The sequence below is a fragment of the Gymnogyps californianus genome, chromosome 5, assembly GCF_018139145.2.
Source record: "Gymnogyps californianus isolate 813 chromosome 5, ASM1813914v2, whole genome shotgun sequence".
NCBI classification, from domain to species: domain Eukaryota; kingdom Metazoa; phylum Chordata; class Aves; order Accipitriformes; family Cathartidae; genus Gymnogyps; species Gymnogyps californianus.
The window spans coordinates 34,531,235-34,552,173 of NC_059475.1; the positions used below are offsets into that span (position 1 = coordinate 34,531,235).

The 20,939-nt window shown below is 36.7% G+C and overlaps 1 protein-coding gene across 8 annotated transcripts in view; it reads right to left on the bottom strand.

Moving 5' to 3' along the window:
* GPHN (gephyrin) overlaps positions 1–20,939 on the bottom strand; it is a 310,850-nt gene that overhangs the window by 90,119 nt on the left and 199,792 nt on the right. For 7 of the 8 annotated variants that reach the window (XM_050897249.1, XM_050897248.1, XM_050897247.1 and 4 more), the window contains one exon: positions 12,997–13,131. In XM_050897249.1, the coding sequence (XP_050753206.1) occupies positions 12,997–13,131 (135 nt within the window). Of the gene's footprint in view, positions 1–12,996; positions 13,132–20,360; positions 20,469–20,939 lie in introns of all 8 variants that reach the window. The other variant, XM_050897243.1, reaches the window with a different exon arrangement.

Consider the following 20,939-nt stretch of genomic DNA (forward strand, 5'->3'; position numbering starts at 1 on the left):
TGCATTTAAAGTTTGTTCTCAGATATCTGTAATATCCTGTACTTTATCCTTTTGACTAGGCAGGGCTGTGTTTGGCAAATCTGTGTAAAGCTTCTTGTCACGTGTATTTCATCCTGAAGAGTTCAACTGTGAAAGAGAAGCGGAAGGGTCGGTAAGGATACTGGGAAAGGGTGTATCCATTAAAGCTATAGGAAACACATAATTAAAGCAGTGAGATGATAACCTCAGAAGATGAAGATAAGGTGGAAGGATCCAGGATTCAATTCACTTTGCAGAAGCTTAAAACAATATGATCTTTAAGTGGCTAGATACTAACAATAACCTGGGAAGTGACCAAGGTCAATCTTTGTCCACACTGACGGTGGTGTTGAATGAAACCAGTGTCCAAGGAGGCTGCCTGGGAACTTCATAAAACAAAGTGTTGCAAAGAACCACCATGCCAATGCATAGAACTCCTTGCTCAAAGGCGTTCCTCACATTTTGAAAAAATATTTTTAAAAGAAAAAAAGTAGTCTTAATAAATAAACTGTAATGAATGGTGCAGAAAGAGAGATTGCCAACAGCTGGTTTGAAATCTTGCCAAACTTGTTACTGTTTCTTATGGGATGATTTCCATAAATCTACTGTAGGGCATTCAAGTGGAAGGCCCAGTTTACAACACAGTCACTGGAGGGAAATATGTTCCAAATGTAAGCGCTTTGAATTTCTCACCTTAAGGATCCCTAATTTGTCATAGACTTTTCCTGTAAATACAGTCCTACAGTCACCACTATTGCTGGTTTAAATAAAAAGTTCTTCACTGAAATATATGCAGGTTTCAGTAAATGTAAATATCAATGAATGCCTACAGAAATTCTTGTCCAAGAATATGCAATGCTACTGTGAAAGTGATCAGAAATAGATAAATAACCACTTCCTTTCCTTTCAAACAAGCAAATATACTGTTGAAGCCTAATTAAAGAAATCAAATTCTACTCTATTCATAAATGCCCCTTTTAAAGAGAGAATATGTATTTTGCCTTTTAAAAGGAAACTAAACTGGTGAGCAAAATAGAGGCAATTCATTTCAGACACTAAAGATAAATTTTGTGTGTCAAAAATATGGGGATTCCTTTGAATCATTGTCATTACTATTAATCATCTGAACATATTCTAACACCTAATCTTGAGGCACCTGTGAATAGCATAATATCTTCATGGTCACACAATTTTGAACTCACATTTTAACATGTCATCAGAATTTTGTCATGATTTGTGCTGCTACAGTTTATTAATTTTACAAAGGCAGAAACGTAGAAAAAACTAAATACTGTTTTCTTACGCAATCTCTTCAAGGAACAAACAAAGCTAGTTAAACTGACTGCTGATGTTCAAAACGGGACAATTCCCTGGAGCACTACAGTGCCTTCTCCCTTTTCCTGTTGCACGCAGAAAATTAAAAGAGGGAGAACAACCTATGATCAATATTTTACTAAACAAAAAGTGGCACAATTAAATAAGAATCTTCTCAAACACAGGCAATGCATTTGGCACATACTAAATTCTCCTTGCAGATCCAGAATACAGAGTTGGATAAGCATTGACCTAAGCCTTACATGAATTACAACATAAAGGGCTTCTAACATACATTGTGAGAAAGGACGTAATTAGAAGGGTAAGCAGATAAAGAAGTTGAATTTAACAGGATGAACTGTATTAACAAATTTAGAATGGCTGTTTATGAGAAACCTGGACAAAAGATTGTGACAACTGTTTTTTTGATTCTAAAAACCATTACCTTTTCCATCACCTTTGTTTTCTCATTTCCTAATACTGTTTGTTGATGCTTAGTGATTGTTACAATTTAACAGGACTGTTTAATGGAACGGACTTGGTACGTTAGGGATTACAATAATGTTTTCCAACCTTTCTGGATAAATTAGCTGTAGGGCTTACCTCATCTCATTGCTTAATGACTACTGTTCATGTGAGGTACTCTAAACTGTCATTTATTGCACTTAGAACAGATAGAGTGGAATGACACCAAAAGAGCAAGTAAAGCAGTATTGACATAGTGCACACATATTCCTCTGGTATGGTTGCACAGTACTTAGGCTCAGCTGTGACAAAAGATTATGCATACACACATAGACACAGATTTTTTTTTTTTTAAAAAACAATATTCCTGAGGAATAGAGAGGCACAGAATGAGGATTACACATACCAATAGGTATAAGGGAGAGCATTAGGCCACATACTAAGTAGGATGAATGTTCTCCTTTTCCAGCCAGGAAATAATGCATGGGAACTTGGCAGAAGAATGCTAAAGAGAAAGGATCTTGTACCTTTTTATCAAAACCTTCTGGGGAAATACTTGCTAAAAATAGCTACAGTTCAAAAACTTGGGTAATCAATATGATGTAAGAATCTACTTAATGGATGAAACTCTCAAATTCTGATAGCAATTGCTCAGGCTAAGTCCTAAAAGATAATGTCTTGTCTTTTCTGTCTTGGAAAGACAAATAGATGAATGACTATATTCACATTTGAGGCATTGCTGTGCTGACCTATAAATGCAAGGGTAACATGACTCTGAGAACTAGCTTTTTGTAAAAGAGAAAGCCTATCTGCTTGGGCAAAAAAAGATACCAGAAACAAGACCTTGATATAAAACAGTTATTACTCAAAAATTCTCAAACTTGAGATAAGGTCTATGTCTCTCATGTCTTGTAGAAGGTACCTTGTAAGCTCCACGCAAAACCAGATGACGCACATGCATTCTAGAGTAAATGGTCTATATGAGCCTTGCATTCAGGCTCAATCTGTTTTTTATATAAACAATTAACTTCTTGGATAGTTGTTTTTGTTATCACATCAGACCAAGAATGACTTTGCAGTTTTATACTATAATGAAATTGCCTAATTGCTTGACTACATGAAGATAGATTTGCTCTCAAATGACAAGTATTTTTAATATGGATGCAATAAATCCAAAGTGAACAGGTACTCAATTCAAATAAGACTGATCTTGAAAAATATACTTTTCTGTATCAACAGACAACAGTTTTATCTACCAAGGGAGACAAATGACCACCTTTCATCAGCCTTTTGCAAAAGTACCATTCTAACTGAAGATACTTTGACAGACAGCCAAAATAAATTCTTGAAATACTTTGACTCTGTTTTCTTGAGTGGAGGAGAACAAAAAACCATGCCAAGAAGGCTACTAGGTCTAGACAGAGAGCCTGGCAGACATGAAAATAAAAGATACTATTTTGTCTAAGCTAGAAACTGTTAAGTACAAAATGGAGTTAAAGGAATTTAAAACAAGGAGTAAAAGATTCCTTAAACATACAAGCAGAAAAAGAGAAAGTAGAAATGCTATCATTTGAGGTTGGGAAGACATCAATGGTAAACTAGGTAATGAAAAATAATACCTTGCCTGAATTTTGATTAGGGATGACAATAGACAATATGGGAACAAAGGCATAGTAATCAATGAGAATTAGTATAAAGCTGTATTACTTTTGACGAGGAAACTGCTGTTATAAACAGATGAAATGTAGCACAGGAACATATAGAAGTAAAAATAGAATTGTTGGGAGGGCAAGGAAATTGCTACTTAGAAGGTAACAATATATTTTGCTGAAAGAGGAACAGGTGGAAGAGAAGTTATGGATATAGTTTGCAAACGAGTGATGTAGAAACTGACCTTATCTAGTATTTTCAATAATGATTTTGACACAAAAGTTAGGAGTGCTCTCAGATAAATATGGGAGGCATCATCATTACAGAATATTGAAGTAATCTCATCAGCAGGTATTTGATAACACTGAAGATTGCTGTAAAAGAAATGGAGTGAAATTCAACACAAAGTTCTGAACTAACAAGCATCTTTGCTACATGGGCAAGGACTTAACAGTTGGAAAAAAGACAGAGATTATAAATCCATTGTACAAAACACTAGTAAAATCTCGTATAAGCAGATACACAGTTTTGATCACTCCAAGGAAGGTGAAATCTACAACAAATGCAGAAAAAGACTTTTTTGAAGGAGTCTTTTTTAAAAGGATGAAAATTAAGGAGTTTGACTTAGTTAATTCATAAAAATGAAATCCGAAAGTTTCTATGCATCCCCTTTATAAGTCTATCTGAGGAATGAATACATGATCAAGAAAAGATTGGCCTATTTAAGTTAAAAGGCCAACAGTGGCACAAAGGCAACAGAGTGCAGACTGATCAATGAGATAGTGAGGTTCTAAAACAAGGCTGGAGACAGCCGTGCAGAGGGGAAAACCATTTTTAGTTTGCCAATCTTAGATGGTATTACATATTACAACATTAAATAGTATTAGATATTGCCCGAAATAGGAGATAAAATTCATAGAACCAGGAGGTGCCATTTACTTTTAACTCCCTTATTTCCTAAAAAACTTTTCAAAGGTGAAACTGGACTTCAGGGACACTAAAGGTGAAACTGGACTTCAGGGACACTTTAGCGAGAGTACACTCACTAAAGAACCTACAACTTGAAGGGAATTCCATATTTACATCATTCATGAGAAAAGCAATGTCTGTGCTTTAGATTCTTGCTTCTCTCTCACATCCTGCATCGGGTAGATGCTACCTACTTCTGCGATGAAACCAGCGAACTTCTACTGCAGATGATACACTAACCACAGGAACATGCATGCCTTGAAAGAGCCTTCCTGGTCTAAATTTCAGTTTTGGCTCCTGCGAACACATAACTGCTTGCTGCTGCTAGACTACCACCACTTTTTACAGCACTTTGGGTTGCATGTGCACATGAAATGGAATATTATTATTATATTGCAAATCTGTAGAAGCATGATACGGTATCAGGATGTGACATGCAAGTAGCTTGCTTCAATAGCAAGCTAATACAGACTTCTGCATAAGCATACTCCTTGAATAATTAACAGATATGTTAAGAGTGGTACAGAAAAAATGGAAATGTATGGATGTGGAAGCACCAGAAAGCATAGCAGAAGGGGTATAAGAAAAACATGTTGATGGCATACAGATTAGTAGTTCATTGAGTTCACAGCACTTCATGCAGCTTCTGGGGAAACCCAATCAGTAAAACAAGACAATCTAAAATGATTTACAGACCAAAACAAAGAGTTGAGCCACTGAGAGATGATGTTGGAATGATAAAATGCAGGTTTAGACAAGGAGAACAAAGGACAGCAAGCAAATCTTACATATTCAAGAGGTGGAACTGGATGGAGAGACAAATATCCCCTTAATTGTCAGCTCCTAAAGAGTACAAAAGGCACATCCAACACTGACTTAATGGATACCAGCGTAAGCAGAAACCTAGAGAAGTTGTGGAGGACTTGATAGCTGGTGCCCCACATCCTATATATCATTTCAAGCATCCTGACCAGACCAGGTGGGTACACATATATGGATGCCTGAATGCTGGACAGACTATTGAATGCATGTATCTTTGTGCTCTTGAGTATGTAGATATGAAAGTGTGACTCAAATCCTTTTTGCTTTAAAATAACATTGCCTACCTCTCCTATAATATCTGCACTGAACTTTGCTAAATTATTTACTATAATAGGAAAGAAACAACTACAAGAAAGAGTATCATTGCCTATCCCTGCAAGTACGTTTTTGAAATTTCTGATCCTTTTATCAAAAAAAGAACACAACAGTAAGTGATGTGGATTATTTATTATGTCAATAGTCAGTGAAGGAACAGAAGCAAGCCTGTCCATACCTGAGCCGTTGATTAAGATCAGGTTAATGTAGGAATGGCTGAAATTACAGATTAGCAGAGACTGAGATACTAAAAAAGAGGAGCAGCGGAAAACCAAATTCATACAAACAGAACATATGGCTATATGAAAATTCAGCACATAGATGCACAGTTTTACTCTTGAAACCATATTTCATAAAGAAACAAAAATCAATTGGCACAGGTAATAAGAACCAATATCCCCAAGTAAAAGAGAATGAATGGAGATGGGAAGTCAATATTGCTCCAAGAGGCCAACTCCAGCAAGACATCAAAATCATCACTAGGCAACAACAGTCTCAACAAGCATCATTGACAAGACCAGAACTAGATATATTGAAAAAGGAACTAGCAAATATTTCTGTAGAGGTGCATTCACAGTAATTTCTAAATGAAGAAACTGGATGACAGACGGATGTAACTACATTGCTGTAGTAATGTAACCCAAAACCCCTCATCTTGTGATACATCAGAATTCAAACCAGAGATTTATTTTGGATAGGAACTGAAAAGGTGTGGGTAAGGAAACTAATGCGAGAAGGATGCACTTCTTTTCCTTTTCTTAAAGTAATGCAAACCGAAGTTATCAGAATGTGAAAGAAACACTTGGCATTTGAAGAAAGTATAGTAATAGACAAAAACTCTTGCTCCCAAAGCTAATTGAAAAAAACATTTCAAGGAGGAACTGAGAAGCTGATGCAGCATAAGCATACACAGATCAGAACTCATGCAATGCACGTGTGAGGCAGGATGTCTGTACTGAAAAATTATTCTCTTCTGGAGGGATACACATGCAGAATAGTTACAATCTGAAAAAATATTTATTTTCAGGGAAAGACTGAGAAGCTTATTTCTGACATGTTTGAAAGTTTCCCTGGACTCAGGAAAAGAATGGAATTCCATAGCTTAATAAAATACCAATTGGTTACTAAGAAAGAGAAATGTAGGGAAATTTTGCACATTAGAGCTTCTTCATATGATTCAGTATGTAACAAGTCTGAAAAGTAGCTGATTCTATGAATTCAAGAATTGTTCTGGATGCTCTGGATTGGTACAGGTAGCCAATTCCCGACTTCTCTAACATCCTTCTTTAGCCCTGCTATAAACAGTTCTTGGGCATGAGACAAGGAAGGGAACTGGATTTTGGCACTGCTATACTATTTAATACAGACTCCGGTTACCAATGAATATGGTACTACGTGAAAAACAGATATTCAATAAATAAAACTAAGTCAAGTAAGTACCTCTACTGAAATTCAATGTTCAGCTTAAACTTGATGATAGAAGTCTTTATTCTGCCTCTCCAGAGACTTGTTGATGGGTCTCTTTTGGTACTAACAAAAAACCCCCAAACCCTACCCCTATATTTTTCAACCTTCCAACAAAGTGAATCTTCCATTTTAGAAAGGATTTCAGTAGACTTTGCTTTTATTTATGATGTACTTGGGTTTTTTTGATATTTCAAGCGTATCAAGCTGCTTCTTAGTTACAGTGTCTCACTTTTGAAACTGTGGCATTTAATGTTTTTAACTAACAGCAATCAGGGTTTTTAACCAAAATGTAAACTAAAAATAAGACTTGTTAGGACTCAATTATCCACATGTTTAGTCAGGACAATACACTTTAAAAAATGAGGAAAAAAGGCAATAATTATATGGAAAATATTCTAGTATCTTAATTAGTAACTGATTTGAAAACCACTGCTGCACTGTATTGAGGAGAACCTGGGAGGATACAGTAGATTGACGTGCGTTAGCAAGCACGATTCCTCTTCTTAAGGCAACTCTGGCTACTTTCTACTCCAATATACATTCTCTCAGCATCTCTTTTCACTAAATATGATTTTCTGTAATCCTGGCATGTGCACTGAAAAAAATTAAGAGGAAATAAAACCCAGAAATAATGAAGAAAACATTGGAATTTTTAGCAGGCTCAAATACCTAACTAAGACCATGTGTCTATAAACAGCTACCTGTTTTACAAGAAAAAGCAAGAAACCCTTGCAGTGCTCGGAGCGTGATTTCACTGACCTAGATCATCCTAACAATTTAAAACATCCTTTCCACTTTTCTGTGCTTCTCAACCATATCACAGCTAAACAGCTGTGCCAAAGCACTTGCTACTTACTCAAGCAGGTTCCTAGGCAGAAAAAATTATAGCATATGCAAACTTAATAAATAAAAAAGAAAAAAACTTTACTTGGGAATTTAGTGTATGCGTACAAACTTTAAAATGCACTCACATACTTGCCATATTGTTTTCACCTTGATGACCACCTTAAGAAGAAATAGTAGGAATCAAGATAACAAATATAAAATTTAACACACTCAATGTACAAAAATACCTACCCTATGGATAAAACTACAGCTTGCCAAATGATGTCCTGAACAGCATCTTCTTATTAACTAAGAATTTCTGGTAAGCAACCTCATCTCTCTTCTACTGAAAAATACCGAATATTTCTACTGAAAAATTTGTAACAATAATTGATACAAAAGCATCTTCCCAACTCTACCTGCTCCCATCTGCTAATGTCATTACTTCACATAGTAGTTGTATATTAACAGTCACAACACTAGACTGAAAACATAAATCATAATTAGGTTTAGTATTAATTCGTAACTCATTTGACTGTGTCGAAAACTTGCATCAATGTGCACATTAAAGCTATGGTTCATGACAGAAGGTGTTCAAAGCATAATTTTTCATTGGTAGCAAGCATGAGAGATGATTGAGATAAAATATTTTTTGCCACAGAAATAATTCTCATCAGCCTTTTATTTTTTTTTAAAAAGTTTAATGTATTTTTCTAGGCTTTTTCATTTCAGAAATTCTCTGCAACTGAAATATTTACATAAATTACTAGTATCATACTTTTTACATTAGGAACATCAGGTCTTTAGGTGAATGTCAACTTATGAATGATAGAGATAACAGTTCTTAATAGGAGACAGTTATAGAAAGTTACAGAAAGTGATCAACTAGCAGAATTAAATGTACTATGCTACAAAGAAGGTGTGGATGGAGCGGTGCATCGATGACTGTTTTGCTAGAATCTAAAAAACTTCTGAAAAGTAGCCTTCCTTGCTCATTTTAGCTGTCAGACAGAGCCTATATACTTTTCTTACATAGGAATTAAAAGCTATCTATCATAACTACAAATATGTAAAGATGTAACTTAACACCACCGAGGGTTTTGTCTGATTCAGCGTAACTAAAAAATGGATAGCTAGGGAAGGGACAGATAACCAGCAAGTAAAGTAGAGAGAGACTTTTTCTTAAGCAGAATATAAGGAGTGCTGGGAATGAAGCAGCAAGATGGAAAAAGAAAAAAACGCTCTCATCTTAAAAGAACTACAACAAGTTCCTTAGGATCCTTCATGATCAAAGATAACACTGAAAGAAACTTTGCACATTGAAGTGGAAGAACTGAACATCAGTGAGACTGATGATCTTGCAAAGTGAAATACTTTGAACATCTCTTGTCACTGAAATGTATTCCTGGTGATAATTTAAAGCCTGTCCTTGGTCTTCTATATCTGCTTCATTTGAATTTGACACACAACATTGCCAAAAATTAACTATTGATTACGTCATTTATGTATGGGAGAAGTGAAGACTTCAACCTGAAAGCTGTAATTTTCTTTTATACTAATATCATCTCTCTAAGAGTAGAACAAAATTACGAATGACTCAGTCATTTGCTTTGGATGTATTCTTTTAAGTTACCTGAAGTTATAGATCTAAAATTTTATACTGCAAGTTTAAAAAAAGCCCCAAGAGTCAACATTAATGCAAACATAAAAAAATTCCTCCATATTTGTAAAAGGTATTTTACACTAGGTAGTGTACTGCTTTTGTATCTGAAAAGAACATTGCATTTAACCTGATGAAAATGCCAACCACAAACGTACACAAAAATATAGTAAGATCTTAGAATCTGAGCAGCTACTGGAAAAGACAAGAAAAACCTGCAAGCCACACACACTGTCATCCTAAACTTTTGTCATGTGAGTATTCAGCAAATTCATCTAACCTTGTTGAGAAAGCAGTAAAACTTTAAAATACCAAAACTATATTGTAGAAGATAAAAATATCTGTCACAATCACTATCAACTATATGGTTGAATGACTGAAAAAGGGAGGACTGTTAGTGCAGTTTTCTCCTGAGTAAAACTTAGATTGCCTCTATATCTGAATCCATCTACTATAAATATGGTTTAAACGCTCTTTGAGCTGCAGTGGATTTTGCTTGAAACTCAAATGCAATTTAGAGAACAAGGAAGGTGTTCTACAGAGATTTATTAAAAGCTAACAAAAGCAAGTTTGCTTAGTTTTGGGGATGTACCTAGTGACAGACAGAGTAGTCCCAATGGAAATTTGTCTTGAGAAGTTCTGACCTCCCAAGAGACTACAGTGAAAAATAAAATTACTTCTTTTATCAGGAAATTAAACTTTTGAGGACTGATTGAAATATACAGGTTCAAACTCAATATTCATCATTTACTACTTTGTTAGAAACAGAGATTTTCAGAAAACATGGAAGACAAAGTGTAAACAGTAAAGCAAATTTAAAATTAAATGTACTTTGTCTACATGATCTGTGTGTATATATAAACAACATTAGGTTTTCCAAAATATAATTATGAAAAGGTAAAGACTTCTAACAGATTAATCAGGAGTATCAGTAATGCACTCTCCCATACCTTCTCTCCAATACCCCCATGCATTAGTAACCTGCTACTTACATTAATTCAATAGAGGTGCTCCTGTCATTGCAGAAGCTTGATTTTTTTTCTGAGACACACACACAACTTTCTGCTATTCAGCACATTCAGTAAGAGAGATGGAAGGGTTTATGTACATTTAGGACAAAAAAATACAACAAGAAAATGGTACAAGAAAATAAACTAGAATATGTAATTGACAAAGAAATACAGTGCCACTAGCTCTACGGCTAGACCATCACTCCAAACAATATGTATAATCAATGAAAACTAAATTGTTTTTTTTCCTGAAACTTCCTCTCCTTTGTTTCATTTCATATATACATGTTTTGGAGCCCAGAAATGAGTTCCTAAACCAGCAAATGGGAATACTGAAAACATACACTTGCGGATTAAAGAAGGAAAAAACCCACCCTAGAATATCAACTGGATGCTGAAGTACAATTTATCTTTATTCTCACTACTGTGTGGATCAAGAGGTCCAGTGTAAATTTAATTCATATTGCATTATTAGAAAGCCAGGATCCAGAAGGAAAAACACAGTAAGTGAAGACATTTAGACATATTGACAACCTTGAAGAATATGAATGAACCATATTTCTTGACACATTCAGATGATATTTGAGAACTTGAAGGTACTGAAAAGGACTGAACAAAAAGATAATGAGTAGGTTTTTTGGGTTTTTTAAAAGTAATAAGTAAAATGAACCAAGAGCTCTCTAAGTGGCAAAGAAGCTTATACTTTTGTGCAAAATCCAACCTCTAGGTGATATGAACAGATGAGATCACCCTTCAACTTTATTTTCCAGTTGGGCTTTCCTAGATCTTTCCCTGTATCAGCTTGTACCACCCACTTTCGAAAGACATCACAGAAAAGCTAGACTAGCTAGATGTTGCATGGCAATTCCTGTTATAAAAGTGGCGTGGTCTCACACACTTTGAACAAAACCTGATTTTGCAGTAATACATGAAAAACAGGGCTTAACGTGAAATACCAAAGCATGATCCAATTATGATAAGAGCTCATCTCAACTAATTTCCCAAAGAAGAGTTTCAGATTTTTAATCTGTTTCAAAGTTCTTGTAGCTTCCTTCTGTAATCTCTGCATCTTTGAAGATAGTCTGGAGGAGTGCATTCTGCTTCACAACAGATAAGCTTTACTCCTTCCCATCGTGACAACCTTCCTGAAAATATATAGGCTTCATCTAGAGCTATTTCTTAGCAGTGCTGTCTCTTTTTTATGCCTGTTACTGGTCTCCTTTGGTTTTCTTTGGACACTTTTGTTTTGTCAACAGGCATAAAACTCAGTGCAGTTTCTCTGTTTCGTATTGCTCTTCTGTTCTGAGTGTTCTAATGTAATAAGCTCTGAGTTTTTATTTTTAAGCCATCAGACAAGTGACAATTTTTTAGAAAAAAAATGAAGAGGCCACTTGCAGATTCACTGAACATCTTAAGAAAAGTAAACTATATAATGAAGTTCAAGTATGCTGTCCATCAGAATAATTTTGATTCTATTACAGTGAAGGTGAGTACTGCATAAAACAATCCCATAGGCTAAACCAAAACATTTCTATGGGTGGTTGCCAACAAATCTTGTTTGCTGACAGAAAAGAACGAGACAGTAGGAAAGAAGAACTAGCAGATGCTGGCAATCACTTTAGCAAGCAGAATAATCTTCAAGGATCATGAATTAGATGAGGAAGAATGTTATTGTTTGCTGTCTGCTATGGGTCTATTAGTATGTCAGCATCTGATGCCACAGAAAGATCTTTGTGATGTGAACGCACAAAGCAAATTCAGACAGAGTTTTCTTCTGCTGAAAGGAATCCGGCTGAAGGTAAACATTACAGGCCTTGCCACTGGTCAGTTCACTTAGTTTTTGATGTATGCTATTTAAAGTTTGATAAAAAGGGAGTTCACCTTTTTGGTGAATTTAATCACCAAAGAGTTCACCTCAATGATTAGATAGTATAGTGTAATCAGTAAGAACTGAATAATAATCCCACAAGGTTGGCATTAAAACTTTCTTTCTATTCAATTTAGGCTGGTTTTTGTTTCCAAATGTCAGGCAGCAAATATCTAAGTTTGAGCAAAACCAGTTGGTTTGAAAGTGTCTTAAACCAAACAATAATAAAGTGGGGCACAGAACTGCCCCAGCCCAGGCTAGAAATTTGCACATACATTTTGTCAACAAAATACTACTTGCTTAATGTTGTTACTCAGTGACAGGATTATCTATGTTCCTGGGGATATTAAAGACATTCAAGGTGTTAACAATTTCATATTCATGATTGATATTGCAAGAGATAACATGAAACTTCAGTAACCATAACGTGTTGGTGGACACACATATTAAATTGTGCAACAGTACACATGGAATGAACTATACTGTCTTGCATTTATCTATTACTTAGAATGATACAACCCTTGTATGCGAACAAACCTTGTTCAGTAGAGGCAACATTAATCTGATAGATTGTATGTCTGAGCATGGAGCTTGCAAGACATAGATGTACTTACTTTTGGTGTTGGGCAGGATGCAGTGGAGAGACGAGAGGTGGCCTGGGCACGAGGAGATTCTGAAGGAGTAGTACTGAGGGAGGCTGTATCACGTGGGAGCACCTGAACACCACGAGAGATAATGGAATCTGGAATCTTAAAAAGAAGAGAGACGGAATTAATAGTAAAAAAATATACTGTATTTAAAACTTACTCAAAATCTTACATCAAAAACATAGGAATACCTCACTCCTCAGTTTGCATACCTCCTCATACACAGTGCTGGCAGTGGTTAATGCCATGTTCTCATAATTTCGGTAACAAATACCTAGCAAATATACAAGATCATATTCTAACTGAAGTAGCATAGAATATACTATTTGTCCTGAAAAACCTATGAATCAGACATACTACAACAGGAAATAATAAGAAAGTAATGTTTTTCCTCTTAAGCCTCTGTTTCAAACCCAACAATGACCAACAGTGACTTCTACTGTGGCATGAAGGGAGGCAGACTTCCCATTCTCTAACTAGGGGACCATATTCTGAACAGAAACACATTTATTAGCAATGACTGAACCCCTCTGAAGAAATGTCAGGTAGTGAGAAATTTCTCATAAGAAATGTCATGCAGTGAGTAAATACTCTTCATTCCGTGTACTGAAGACTTTATTTCAGCTGCAAAAATTCTTGATGTAAGATTTGTGCTGCAAAAGCTACAGGCCTCCCTGGAGGGAGTACAGGCAAAAGCACTAGAAACCACCATCCAAAGCCAACACTTGGTTTACAATGCATTCTGAAGGGAAAAATAAAAATTCAATCTTTTTTTTTTTTCCAATTAGTGTATTAGAAGGCTAGTAGGAAAGCGTATCCCGCCCTGATGAACATGACAAACTGATAACAACAGACGAGAAGGCTGAAGTACTCAACAACTTTTTTGCCTCAGTCTTCACTGGCAACCTCTCTTGCCACACCTCTCGAGTGGATGGACCTCAAGGCAGGGACTGGGGGAGCAAAGTCCCTCCCACTGTAAGAGAAGATCAGGTTCGTGACTGCCTGAGGAACTGGAACATACCTAAGTCTATGGGACCTACATATGTAGATGCATCCCAGAGTCCCGAGGGAACTGGCTGACGTAGTTGCCAAGCCACTCTCCATGATATTTGAAAAGTCATGGCAGTCAGGTGAAGTCCCTGGTGACTGGAAAAAGGGAAACATTCTACCCATTTTTAAAAAGGGTAGAAAGGAGGACTCTGGGAACTACCAACCTGTCAGCCTTGCTTCTGTGCCTGGGAAGATCATGGAACAGATCCTCCTAGAAGCTATGCTAAGGCACATGGAGGACAGGGAGGTGATTTGAGACAGCCAGCATGGCTTCACCCAAGGGCAAGTCTTGCCTGACCAACCTCGTGGCCTTCTATGATGGAGTGACTACATCAGCGGACAAGGGAAGAGCTACGGATGTCATCTATCTGGACTTCTGTAAGGCCTTTGACGTGGTCCCCCACAACGTCCTTCTCTCTAAATTGGAGAGATATGGATGTGATGGTTGGACTGTTCAGTGGATGAGGAATTGGTTGGACGGTCACATCCAGAGGGTAGCAGTCAACGGATCAACGTCCAGATGGAGAGCGGTGACAAGTGGTGTCCCTCAGGGGTCTGCATTGGGACCAGTACTGTTTAATATCTTCATCAGTGACATAGACAGTGGGATCGAGTGCCCCCTCAGCAAGTTTGCAGACAACACCAAGCTGAGTGGTGGGGTTGACATGCCTGAGGGATGGGATGCCATCCAGAGGGACCTGGACAAGCTTGAGAAGTGGGCCCATGTGAACCTCATGAGGTTCAACAAGGCCAAGTGCAAGGTCCTGCACCTGGGTCAGGGCAACTCCCAGTATCAATACAGGCTGGGGGATGAAGGGATTGAGAGCAGGCCTGCAGAGAAGGACTTGGGGGTACTGGTGGATGAAAAGCTGGACATGAGCTGGCAATGTGTGCTTGCAGCCCAGAAAGCCAACTGTATCCTGGGCTGCATCAAAAGAAGTGTGGCCAGCAGGTTGAGGGAGGTGATTCTGCCCCTCTACTCTGAGACCCCACCTGGAGTACTACATCCAGTTCTGGAGTCCTCAACACAGGAAAGACATGGACTTGTTGGAGCGGGTCCAGAGGGCCACAAAAATGATCAGAGGGATGGAACATCTCTCCTATGAGGAAAGGCTGAGAGAGTTGGGGTTTTTCAGCCTGGAGAAGAGAAAGCTCTAGGGAGACCTTGTTGCAGCCTTTCAGTACCTAAAGGGGGCTTATAGAAAGATGGTGACAAACTTTTTAGCAGGGCCTGTTGCGATAGGACAAGGGGTAATGGTTTTAAACTAAAAAAGGGTAGATTTAGACTAGATATAAGGAAGAAATTTTTTACAATGAGGGTGGTGAAACACTGGAACAGGTTGCCCAGAGAGGTGGTAGATGCCCCATCCCTGGAAACATTCAAGGTCAGGTTGGATGGGTCTCTGAGCAACCTGATCTAGTTGAAGATGTCCCTGCTCACTGCAGGGGGGTTGGACTAGATGACCTTTAAAGGTCCCTTCCAACCCAAAGTATTCTATGATTCTATTTCTAAGCTGGAATTTTAGGGACAGATCCTTTAGCTGGTATTATTAAGCCACTTAAATAAATGGAATGACACCAACTTACAACAGTGAGAAAGTGGTCTTATTTTCAGTTATAAAAGTGAATCTATCATTACTTTTTATCTTCTGTCTCTTCTCTTCAGTTTTATCACCACTTCCAAAGAAAAGAGGTAGAAGAATGCATTTAAGAATAAAGCTTTTCTTAGCTTTAATATACCGAGTCTTAGAAAGTCTGCTGCTTCTTATTACTGCAGTATTTGGGCCCAGTCACGCAGATATCACACTGGCTTTATAATTGACTAGATTGCTAGTTTAACATAATGATTAATTTTTTATTTTTTGTGTAAAATGTTAAGACATACAAATGATAAATACCTCAGATAGGAGAACTGATCTCTAACATTAGTTCTACAACACAAAATGCAGTCGATATTCCGCTATAACACACTCTCTACAAAGGCTTATTCTGATTTTGTTTTCCTGATTTTAACCTCTTCCTTTTTCAGAGGCAGCACTTCTACCAGATCAGATTGCTCTTACTTCCTGCAATTCACTCTTCTATCACAACAGACCAGAAAATGTAGACATTCAGATCTTTGAAGGAATATATATACACATATTTTAAGATCTTTCTCCTCATTAAGAATTTCTTAGCTCAGTCTAAGAAATGACTAAGAAATGTTCAGGTTCTAAGAGAACCACCAAAAGAACCCCCATGTTTGGGGGAAATGGCAGTAGCAGACAATAAAAGGAAGCAAGAAATGAAGATCCAGTGACAAGCCAAACCACTAACATTGGATATTTCCAGACAGGATTTTTTTTTAAATGGAGATGCTGTACCCAGTCTGCCTCTAGGGATTTTGAGCATTCTTGCCTAGTAAGGCTTTAGGGCAAATAGAAGCCACTGGAAAGTACCTCCTTCCAGGAACAAGCTTGAATCCTAGCCTTTAAAATCTGTTGCATCCTTAGGACCAGCGTTAGGATATTAAGACAGCTTTGTTGCTTGTCTCTGTGCAGTTAAAATGACCAATCTTAAGACTCAAGTCATTAAATACTGCTTTTTTATGTTATTTTTTCCCCCTCAACTTCCTTGGTTCCCATCTATAAATAATGACTATGTCTAACTTAGCAACCTTGACTTAGAGATAGTGTGTTATACCTAGGGGATCTTATTTCACCATAAACCCTCCTCCACACGTTAGAGTTTCTTATGTTTATAAGCTGTTTATAAGTTGGGTGGAAACAGATCTTGTTCTCAGTGTGCCACCAACTGCCTGCCTTCTGCTCTACTGCTGTGTTTCTAGACTAACAGTATTTTTGCCAGTCAGTTTCTGTCAGCATTTAAAAAACCCCAACTTTCCTCAGAGGATCTTTCAAGGCTAAGTAACTTGTGCTGCAATTTCCACTATAAATTATGAAGTCAGCAGAGTTTCTTTTCACTATGGACGATTATGCTGGGGATATCTTCTTCTCCAGAAGCAGTGACTAACTGGCCTCTGCTTGGAGTATTCTGATTTGCAAATGGCATCTTAGAGATGTACCATGAATAGACGTAAACACGGACAATGATATTCTGATCATGCAAACAGTTTGTAGTCAGAAGCACCATTTCCCTTCTGTTCTCTTTTTCTCCTGAAATCCCATCTTAAATATGTTAAACACAAAAAAAGGCTGACATCCCTAAGTTTTATATTGGCATAGCTCCAATACTACCTACAACTTTTAACGCTTCCTTTTAATCTCCATGACTAAGGACAATACAGCAAAAAATTACATTTTGATAAAGGCATAAAATAAAAAAGACACAATAAAAGAAAGAATAGTTTTAAGTCTTCAAATAAGACACCTTTTCTTTACCCTCCTCTGATAAAAAGCTGCACACATCTTGATATGATTGTGTATGGGTCCATTACCTCTTTTATATACTCCAAGATCCCACAATACAAATACAATATTGCTTTTGCAAATGATACCATGATCCAGTTCTCCCTGGGTTTACTCTGGTTACTCTAGAGTAATCAGATATTACATATTGTCTCATCCCCTTCAGGCAAGTAACTGGTTTTTTTTTTTCTATCCACCATATCCATCAACCATTGCTTCTAAAATTTTATCCGGTATCACCTTTTTCAGAACAAAAAACTCTCTGCAACAAAGTGACTGAGACAATTCCAGTCTCCATTGAACTGCATGTGAAGTACTAATTTTTGCCTGTGAGAAAATTAAAATGTAAGTAAAATTTCAGCCAGGACATTCATCAGAAAAGGAAGATGAAGATAAAGGGAAAAGATGATTACAGGCATTTCATTTCAATGAGAATTATTTCCTAATCACTACCTTTACAGAAAATACAATTGCCATAAAACAATCCATATATAAACCTATCTAGAACTCTCTTTCAGCTTGCTAGCTTTCACAGACACAAAATCTCACTGAGAGAATTAAGTTAGTTTACAGTTACAAATTTTGCTCTCAAAAGGTTTACTTCTCTAATATGACAACAGAGTGTGTTCTATTGCTAAAACCAGCATTAATATTCTCTTTAAACCACTACAACCTGCTCATTTCAGAGAAGGTACTAATATGTATATTGCATAAACATGTAAAAAATATAATGGATATATACTGTTCATTAAGTGAAAGGGACAATAGAATATGATTGGTATTTCTATGCCTATATGTTATGTGATATGGGGAATGTTTCATTCTTCTCACCTACATTTAAGTAAGTTTTTTTCCTTTTAAAATTAAATTTAGGCAATCTAAGTCTCTAATCAAGGCAACTTCTTGTTAACCCCGCTAAAAAGGTTGATAAACCCATGAGAAATTTCTGTGTTTCCTGGAGCCTGGAAATCTGCAATAAAGAAGGGCAGGAATATTATTGCGTTTTGGATAGAGGATTTTTTTTTTTTTAAACTTTCACAAAGTCACTCTCTGAGTATATATGATGTCTCCCCCTAAAATTTTTCAATTCATTTTCCAGTTTCAAACAAATTAAATAGAGGGTAGAGGTCTCAAAACTCTAAATGGGGCACTGAACTCTAAGTTCAGTGAAAACAGCTGCTGTTTGCACTAGCTGGAGTGGAAAACCTGCTGTAACATACTGACAGAGAAAGAAATGAATGAGAAATTACTGAAGTGACAGAGAAAGATATCCACCATATCCATCAGTCATTGCTTCTACAATTTTTATCTGATCTGACCTTTTCCACAAGTACTTTTATATTGGTTTAAGTGTTTATGTTTTCAGATTAGAGAACTAAGTGTTGACAAGAAGGGGAAAAAGGAAAAGATATGAGCTCTTTATTCTCTTTTGCCCAGGACTGGAACAAAAATTGACAGTGCTGGTGAGGTACTAAGAAAACAAGCTGCAGATGGTAATTACTATGATTGTTATACAAGAGCAAAAATGTCTCAGAAACATAGAGAAAGGACAGCTTAAAAAAACCAACAACCTTCTGAAAAACTAGCCACTTCCTGCTCTGAGTTTGAAGAACTGATTTGCATTATAGAATGCATAAAACAATAGCTCAAGAGTAATTTGCAAAAGGGCACAGAAGCCTGGATGACAGCTTAACAGTGTGCTTCAGAGAGGCTGAATTCACTGTTCTACTGATACTGAAGAATATGGTGTAAATTCCAGTTTAGTAACCTCAACTTAGAAAATGAAACTATTGGAATAAACGTGTGTGTATGTATGTACGTACACACATATAGCTTTATCATCAGGTATGTGAACTTCAAAGCCTTTACATTTCCTAAGTGACTTTTCAAGAGACATGGTCATCATGTTTTAAATACAGAGGTATTACGCTATTTGACTGATGGTTTAAATTACTGTTTGCCTAAGGAAACAAGAAATTGCAGCCTCTGGTCATCAAATCTAGTGACATGTTTTCCCAAGAACTTACACCCCATTTGCTGGCTGACACGGAATGAACGGGTCAGACAGCACAACTCTCTCTAGGCCAACTGCCTTCCTTAGGTTTCTCTAATCTACAGTTATGAATACAGTAAACTACATTTCATTCCTGATGATATTGTAGCCATTATTCTATCTTGATTCAAGCCTAGACTAAACCTTTGAGAGAGGGAAAATAAAGTATAGTATTTTGGTAGAGCCCGAGTTATAACCTCTGGGTTATAATAAACTAAGTCCTTTCTACCATTCATTGAAATAGTTGCCTACTATTCACTAAAATCCAGTAATTTTTAAGTCCACTGTATCCTGACTCCTCAAGTCTTTTGTCTGTTTTTGAGAAATTCTACTTCTAAACAGAATACAAAAATAAGGGAGAAACTGCAAGTCATGAAAGCAAACTATGAACACCCAGTGCAAACGCTGTATTATGTTGACAAACTATTGAGAGAAAAAAAGCAAAGCAAGGCAAACGAAGGGGAAAAAGTTACCAAAATTTCATAGCTCTAAAGCAGTAATTTTAGGAGATTATTTTAATTATATTCAATTATTGAGTATATTAGATGATAAAGACGATGACTAATCAGAAACACAGGCTTTATAGCAATGATTATCTCAGCAGCCAAATGATTCAAACTGACAACGCACATGAGCTTCACCTTGTTTAGCTCTGTATCTTAAACACAATATTTTGTGTAGCATGTTCGCTAAAAGATAGCACTGATGTGTCTTTGTTAGAAGAAAATAAATAACACTGTCTGTTCACACAGTAGACTAGGAGGCAGGCAGTGTATTTTTAGCTACTGTTAGTGCAAAAGCCTCTTGGAAGTGTCTCTTACCGGTTCTCCTGCACTGCCTGCTGCGTGATGGCAATAACTGATGAGACCAGGGATGGGCTGTTCACCTTTTGCCATGATAACAGCTGAACTGGTGTAGGATGGATGCTTCTAATGCACAACACATAACAGCTATGAATACAGTGACAGGAAAACATGAAACTATACAAGCAAATGACCAAAAGGGAATGAGGTGAAAACAAGTGTGACGGTGAAATGCCAAGCTCATATGAACACAGCCAGTTTAGACCTCAGGTATTTTCTGCCTTCAAAAATTGCACGTATTATTTATCTTTGCCTATATCAAAAGAAAGTAATAAATTTAAAATTTGCATTAATAAAAACTGAAACTTGCAAGTGATAATTACCTTAATTCATCCCTGTAAAGATACATGTAATCAGGATTTTCTGTACATGAGGAGATGATCTCCAGCTGCAGTGTCTTAGAAATGTCAAGATGTCTCAGACCTGAATTCACATTTCTGGAGTTAGAATGTTGCTGCTTTGGTTTAGAAATTGTTTAATATAATTTTGAGTTACTTAGACTTTCAATTCTCATAATAGGAATTAAAAGCACAATTT